Source organism: Oncorhynchus kisutch, linkage group LG3, assembly GCF_002021735.2.
Source record: "Oncorhynchus kisutch isolate 150728-3 linkage group LG3, Okis_V2, whole genome shotgun sequence".
Taxonomy (NCBI): domain Eukaryota; kingdom Metazoa; phylum Chordata; class Actinopteri; order Salmoniformes; family Salmonidae; genus Oncorhynchus; species Oncorhynchus kisutch.
The window spans coordinates 40001057-40009457 of record NC_034176.2 but is presented as its reverse complement, the minus strand read 5'-3'; the positions used below and the strand labels follow the sequence as shown (position 1 = coordinate 40009457).

The window sequence follows — 8401 nt, the reverse complement described above, 5'->3', positions numbered from 1 at the left end:
CTAATGAACGTATCATCTGCAGCAGAGGTAACTCTGGGTCTTACTGTCCTGTGGCGGTCCTCATGAGAGCCAGATTCATCATAGCGCTTGATGTTTTTTTGCGACTGCACTTGAAGAAACTTTCAAAGTTCTTGACATTTTCCGCATTGACTGACCTTCATGTCTTAAAGTAATAATGGACTGTTGTTTCTCTTTGTTTATTTGAGCTGGACTTGGTCTTTTACCAAATAGGGCTATCTTCTGTATATCAGCCCTACCATGTCACAACACAACTGATTGGCTCAAACAAATTAACTTTTAACAAGACACACCTGTTAATTGAAATGCATTCCAGGTGACTACCTCATGAAGCTGGTTGAGAGAATTCCAAGAGCGTGCAAAGCTGTCAAGGCAAAGGGTGGCTACTTTGAAGAATCTTAAATATAAAATATATTTTGATTTGTTTGACACTTTTGTAGTTACATGATTCCATATGTGTAATTTCATAGTTTTGATGTCTTCACTATTATTCTACAATGTAGAAAATAGTTTTAAAAAATAAAGAAAAACCCTTGAATGTCTAGGTGTGTCAACTTTTGACTGGCACCCCTCAATCTACACACAATACCCCATAATGACAATACAAAAACAAGTTTTAGAAATTTGTACAAATTGATTAAAAAAATAAGTATTCAGACCATTTACTCAGTACATTGTTGAAGCACCTTTGGCAGTGATTACAGCCTTGAGTCTTCTTGGGTATGAAGCTACAAGCTTGGCACATCTGTATTTGGGGAGTTTCTTCCATTCTTCTCTGCAGATCCTCTTAAGCTCTGCCAGGTTGGATGGGGAGCGTCACTGCACAGCTATTTTCAGATCTCTCCAGAGAAGTTCGACCGGGTTCAAGTCTGGGCCTTATCAAGGACATTCAGAGACTTGTCCCAAAGCCACTCCTGTGTTATCTTGGCTATGTGCTCTCCAGAGAAGTTCGACCGGGTTCAAAATGATGGAGGCCACTGTGGAGACTCTTGGGGACCTTCAATGTTGCATACATCCTTCCCCAGTTCTTTTGCACACAATGTATATAGACTCCCCCTTTTTTTTCCTACTGTGTTATTGACTTGTTAATTGTTTACTCCATGTGTAACTCTGTGTTGTCTGTTCACACTGCTATGCTTTATCTTGGCCAGGTCGCAGTTGCAAATGAGAACTTGTTCTCAACTAGCCTACCTGGTTAAATAAAGGTGAAATAAAAAAATAAAAATAAAAATCTGTGCCTTGACACAATCCTGTCTCAAAGCTCTATGGACAAATCATTTGACCTCACGGCTTGATTTTGCTCTGACATGCACTGTCAAATACACACACTACTGCTTGCACACTCATCATTGGCAGATAAGTGCTTTCGAGGAAGCACAATAGCACATACCCTCTCTCTCACACCACTCCTGTCCACCAATACCTAGTGAAGTACACAGTTATAGTGATGCTGCCATCTAGTGGGTGCCATCAGATATGTGAGCCACACACAACTGTCTACCGTGCACACTGCTTTACAGGGGTACTGTGGTTTCCTGCTTTTGTTATCCAGGTCAAACACCACAATCACTCCATCTGCCCCTCTAGATAGCATGCTACAGAACAGACAAGAGGAGAGGGTGAGCTTCCAACAGCACCAGGACTCTAAAGATGTGCTACCTAGGCAACACATGTCCATGTTGAGTTGTTGTAGGTTGCTTGCTCATGTATCAAGTTATGTTGAAATCAGGTTATGAAGGAAACATGCATTACGTTATAGGCCTAGGCTATATGGTAATCATAACAAAATAATGTTCTCAATTGTCAGACCTACTACCAATGACAGAGTGAAGAGAGATTTCATATTTAATCATACAAATCAACTTTGATTTTACTTACTAAATAGGCTACACATCAGGCAACGAGCATCTTTTTTTATTTTTGGGAAACAAGCATCCTTCAAACCCACGTATAAAAGGGAAACCATCAAAGAAACAATGGAATAGTGTTCTGATGGGATGATAATTTGGCCAACTTCCCCCCTCATCGTTGACTGCCCGTCTCAGGCAAAGTGTGTCGTCGAGTCCAGCCTGTCTTGCTGTTAGAAACCCCAACAACTTCCCTCAATATATGTATATTTAAATAATTTAGCTAGCTAGCATGACTGTTTGTTATGGTTGTTCTAAAGCTAGCATAGCATAACTAGCTTGGCTAACCATGCACACATTCAATATCGTTAGCTACTAAACCAGTTTTGCAAACTTTTTTGTGTACAATAAATCTCTGTGATCTGAATTTTATAAAAGTCAATAAAATAATTTGGATCAGCCAAATTTCACGCTGTCTGTTTTATTTAAACTCATTTAGCAAGCTAGTATAGCTCCAGTCAACAAAGGGTGTGCGCGGCCATGTTGTTACGTCAGGATTTTTGAGACCTCGCTGGCATAACAAGTCCACTGATTGGTTCCTCTGATTCTGCCATCCAATTAAAACATATCTTACTGTTGTCTGTTTTTAGATACGGGAGATTGCATTAACAACAAATCCAATTGAACATGCGTTGATAGGGGAGGTTGTGTGGTGAAAAATACGAGCCCGATAGCTATATCATATTCAATATGAGCAGGATCGGGGGTCTATTACGCCGGAGCTTTGGGGTGATAAAAGAACATGTGGGCACCGACCATTTCGGAAATAAATACTACTGGCAGCCCGAGCAAAAAACTTGGACGGGTAAGTTGCTAACGCTTTAGCTACCTCATCCCAAGAAACTTTGACCTAGACAGCCACCTCTGTAACGTTATTGTTGTCCCAGCTACAAGTAACGTCCGCTATCTTCTGAAACTCTCCAGTTTTATTAGCCATCTACTTTAACTAGAAGCTACACGTTTTAGATGGCTAGCTAACGTTACAGTAAATGGTACAAGCTACAAAGTAAGCAAATGTAACAGTAGCTATGTTAGCTAGCAAATATTCGTTTCAATATGTAAAATGATAGCTAGCTCAAACCGTGACAATCTTCCTACACATTTTAATTTTAATCGAGATTATTACATTAGTGGTATTGAATTCTGATCTCTTTGCTACATGTTATTGAGATCTTGGCTCTCTTTTTGTTTCATGTAAGATGACCACTAGATGGAGTACGTGTACCTGTTTTTGAGATATCCCAAACAAATCACATCAGTTTCTTCAATAAATTCCATACACTCTTCTTCATTGTATGTTAATTGAAACACATTTGACACGTCAAAGCTCAGTGAAGCCCATCTCTGTTAAAACATCCCATCACCAATGCCCTCAAAATATGGCACTGCAACCCTGTCACATAATTACAATAAATTAATCTGCCTCTACTCTTCAGACACTTTCCATTCAACCATTGTTTGAGGATGTAGAACGAGGTCAGATTTCTCAGCTGAGAAAGATAGTGTGTATGTAGCTTAATATATAAGCCAAGCCTCAGATGTGAGTCAGCAGACAAAGCCGTGGTGACTAGACACTGTTGTCCCTCAGGTAGCAAGGTTCTTAGTAGGCAAGGTCGAGGACATTCAGGCTATTCTGTAGACTGAAATAGCTTCCTTACCTCGTCTCCTTTCCTTCACCAATGACTTGACAAGGCTTGAGATACGTTCTTATAGCAGAGATACGTCCTTCTTCAATTTAGAGATGCGTCCCTGTAGCAGAGATACGTCCTTCTTCAATTTATAACGTAAGGAGTGTGTGTTGTCTCAGCATCTAGTTTGAAAAATGCAAAACAATGTGATTGAAATTCACCCAGTCCTTTCACGTGTCAGTACTATCTAGGAGAGAAGAGATTTAGGGTCAGTTTTGCCTTTTAGATCATAATGAATCCGGTTAGTATGGAATGAGGGGACCTGATCTTTGCTGAGAAATCTCAATGTACAAGGGAGTTGAGCGTTGACTAGTGTGGGTGGATTGGAGCTCCGACTACATTGAGACGCTGTCAGTTGATACCTGTAAAATCTTAAACGCTTACAGTGTACGTATGTTTGTCCTATGTAAAGTCGGGCCTGTCATTGTTTGCTGAAATCCATACTTTTGAATAAAACTTTTGTCAAATACAACCACCAACCTTTTCTTAGTTTCAATTGCTCTAAAACGTAGATTACCCTACGTAATCTGAGATTAAATTGGGGCATTTGCGCTGAGTTGCCATTTTAGAGCAATAGAAACTAGGAAACTGTTGGTGTGGATTTCAGCAAACAAAGGACAAACATAGGTACATGGTAAAGGTTTAACATTTTACAGTATCGACCGACAGCGATGTAGTGAGAGCTCCAGTCCGCCCACACTCGTCCTATTGAAACGGTTTGACTAGGTCTGCATTTTCAATCCGTAAACCCATGTTATCTTAATTAATTTACCAAGATGATCTCCCTCTCCTGGTGTAGGATTTAGCGAGGAGATATTGGCCTTGTACCCATTCACTCACTAACTGCGTCATTTGTGGGGGACGACATGTTTACTGTTGCCTTGTTGTTGTCGTCGTGTTTGTTTGCTAGACCTCTGCCCACCTCGTCTTATTTATTAATGTGAAGTAATCCGTAAGTTATTTCAAAGCATGTAGGTGGCTGGGTATTCAAACATCGTAGAGGCCTGTGTTCAGCACAGTCTAGGTCTAGGCTACTGCACAGGGAAGACCTCCTTTTGTTATTCAGTCATTAGGCCTACGGTGATTTCTCAATGGGACCTCTTGTGCATGAATAGCCTAGGCTTCAAGTACATGCACACTTATGTCATCACGTATTGGCTGTGTAATGACACGGGTCATAATGGTTGATTCTCCACTCACTCTTCCTCACCACAGGGAGGCCAGAGCTTTGCACTGTCTTCAGTTACTACCACACACACACACACCATTGGCGTAGCACCCAACCCGTAGCCCCGACAAGCTTTACACCCTCCCACCCATGTCCTCATTGCATGTAGTGCCACAAGAACACTCATGGTCTGTAAAGTTCTCTACTTTTGATCGATTTAAACTAACAATATTGGAATCACCATAGTCTCAACTATAAACTGTCAACTCCTTCTGCCTGATAGATTAAAATAGAATATTATTTTTGGTTCAAATACGTGACATTTAACTAGGTTTTAAAGTCATAAAGCAACTGAGGAAAACTAAATTGCTACTGTGTGAATGAACAAGAAGAAAAAAAGAAAAGATCTATCAAATTTTTGTCTAATGTCAACTCAACTCCGTAAGAGTGGGACAAATCTGACAGAATGGTTGTTTTATTAGGGATATTCAAATGAGTCATTTTCCATATTTTGCAAATGTTTGTTTTGAACTTTTTATTTTTAAAGACACAAATGTCTGTTTTGAGTATCTGTTGTCAACTCAGTCAGTGGCTTGTCAACTTTGTCACTTATGGCTAACGCCCTTAAACTTTTTTTTAAATCTCTCAATAATCTCTCAAAAATATTTTCAGCACTGTTCCGCAACACATGCTTAAGCAATGGAAGTATTTGCCGTGCAAGACCTAAGAGTTAATGTTTGCTTTAGAAGTGTTGTTTTATGTTCTAAATCTAGGAAAACAGGCCATAATGCTAATGAAATTAGAGCATTTAGTAGTGCTATAAAACAAAACGGTTTGGAGATTTGTATTACATATTGCCTTGCACGGGGCGGGGCCCCTGTGAAACTGCGCTACGCCACTGACGCACGCGATCTCTCCTCTTTCTTTTGCTCACTCCAACCTTGTAGAAATAAAGGGGGATGTATTAAGTTCATACGTCTTGCTCTTTTAAAAAAAAAATCTTAAACTGCACAGACAGACTGCAGGCTCTATACAACAGCAACGCAGGTAGAGAAGGAAACTATTTATCTCTCTCCCTCCCCCTCTCTTTAGTAAATTCATAGGTAACTCTCTTTCTCTCAACTATCTGCTCAATCTATTCACCTGTCCCTATTCGTCTGTCCTTCTTTCATGTATTTATTTATTTGTACTTTAGTGCTCCTATTGTCTATCCCTCTCAATCTGTTGGGCTGTATGAAACTGGGGCGTAAGTAATATAATGCTGTGTTCGGTTCGGTTGCCCAGGACAGAATTGGAAAAATATTCCAGTGTTATTTTGTTCAAGCTCTCTCTATCCTCTCCCTTCCATCTTTTCCCCTCTTATCACTTTATTTTCTCTCTCTCACTCCCTCCCCCTCTCTCTCTGTACTCCAGCTCTTTTTGATGCCTGTCCAGAGCTGTGTAGAATATCAGAGTGGTTGTGTTATGTGAAAGGCTGGGCCCAGTAACATACTACAGTACCCTTGTAAATGTACACCGAGCCTCTTTTAGCCTGGTTGCCAGTCCATTCTAGCTTTAGCTAACTCCTTTTGGCTTAGCAACGCTAAAGGAGAAACAGACTGGCTATCGGTTAAATGGAATGTGTACACAGAACAGACTATCTATGCCTCTGCCATGGTAATGAAAAGTAGGCCTAACTCCATGTCCCTAGCCTGGGCCACCTGGTGGTTATTGGTTAGCCAGATCTGTTTCCAAACATGACGACAACAAAGGAGTTGGCTGAAGGCAAACTCGGCCTAGATCTGGCTACCAGGCTACGATGCCTATGTCCGTATGAACACAGAGCATAAGCCTATCCCTTTCTGTGTTCCTCTGTCTTTCTGTGTCTCTATACTGTATGTACCCAGACTGGCTCAACCTCACTGCAGGGACGCCCTATCACACTGACTGGAAGAAAGCAAGGCATTCTGGAGATTGGCCCATTTGTCTTAATGGCAGCCGGGCTGCAGCACTGATGCCCATCCCCTCTTATTTAGGGAGAGCGGAGAGGAGAGCTGACATTATCGCCCGCTGCAGGCGGATTGGAAAATAATTGCCTGTATGATTGCTATTTTTTTCCCCCTTGCCTCTTTGAGGAGGTGTAGTCTTTGTCTTGGAATCAGTGGCTGCTCAATAGTGGACAGGGGAAAGGCAGCCCCTTTCATGTGGCAGTGAAAAGGATGTATTTTTAGTGCTATTCACTTAGCGCTGTATGCTATGCAGTTTTAATCTATTGGTCCGTGCGCTGTGCGAGGAGGAATCTGAGGGCTTCAGAGGTGCACCACACTGTGAGAGAAAAGAGGCATTGACTTGTCCTCCTGTTACTATCCTCTCCCTTTGCCTATTATTTAATTCATTCTGAGGCTCTGTTCCATGAAGTGAAAACTGAAAGGCTTTTGGTTGGTTCTGCCTTTTCAGGTTGTCTAGTGTGGGAGGGGAGATTGTGTGCGCGTGAACGTTTGCGAACCTTAAAGAGAACGAGCTAGTGAATTCTCAACACTTCATGCCTTAGCACACTTAACACAACAACAGATGGCTGTGTGTCATCAGAGCGTTAATTCGGGCTGCATATATTCCATGGAAGAAGTCACAGCCGAGAGCGACCGGGGTCCAAATGGCTGTTTACTCAGCCACAAGCTGTCCCCAGGGGGAGATGAAGGAAGCTGTAGGCCTCTCTTCAACGCCAGCACTGGGTTTGTCATGGAGGCCTATGACCAAAGCTGCCTGGGGTATTAAATCATCTTCATTGAATGGCAGCGTTGCCATGCTTGGGCTTTCAATGAAGGTTGTTTACCCATCATCATGCCAAGTTCATCTAGCAGCTAGCTAGCAATGTTGTCCTCTTATGGAAACACATTAGCCAGGCCTTAAGTGTTATTTTATTGGAACAGGTTTAGATTTAATAACGTGTCATTCCACCTCAAAAAGCACAAGAAAGACGTTTTCAACACCCACCATCTCTAGTTTGTTCTCCACTGTACGGGAAACTGTTGAGCATGAAGAACCCAGCAGCTTTGGTGCGCCTAGCAACTACTACCATACCATGTTCAAAGGCACTTAAATCTTTTGTCTTGCCCAGTCACCATCTGAATGGCACCCATACATAATAAATGTCTCAAGGCTTAAAAATCCTTCTTTAACCTGTCTCCTCACCTTCATCTACACAGATTTTTTTTAAAGTGGGTTTAAAAAGTAACATCAATAAAGGATCATGGCCCAGTTGCATAAAACAGCTGAAGTAAATTTTATTTTTCCTTCATTTTCTTTTCCTTCATTTTAAGGTAAATTTCCCCCTTAAATTAAAGGACCTCATGGGCACCCTTAAGTGCTTCATTCAGCATGGATATCAATGTCAACAGCATTTGTGGAGGTGACTGTTCCTTTTAATCTGCACTGGTTACAAAAGGACAACATCAACCAGCCAGCTACTTAGCTAAACAATGGAAGGTGCACAATCCATGGCTACAAAACTAGCTGGCTATATATACGCTGTAAGATAGCCTGACGTACTAGAAAGAAATATAAACAAGTTGGGAAAAAATTTACCGCAATAAATGTGATTTATCTTCTGAAGCAATTTGGTTAGCCAGTCCTGATTGTAG

General features: G+C 41.3%; 1 protein-coding gene across 1 annotated transcript in view; it reads left to right on the top strand.

The window, feature by feature from the left end:
* Nucleotides 1–2468: 2468 nt before the first annotated feature.
* Nucleotides 2469–8401, top strand: part of ndufaf2 (NADH:ubiquinone oxidoreductase complex assembly factor 2) — a 32141-nt gene continuing 26208 nt past the window's right edge. The window contains exon 1 of the mRNA XM_020474807.2: nucleotides 2469–2730. Coding sequence (XP_020330396.1) covers nucleotides 2616–2730 — 115 coding nt within the window. The 5' untranslated portion in view covers nucleotides 2469–2615. The remainder of the gene's footprint in view (nucleotides 2731–8401) is intronic.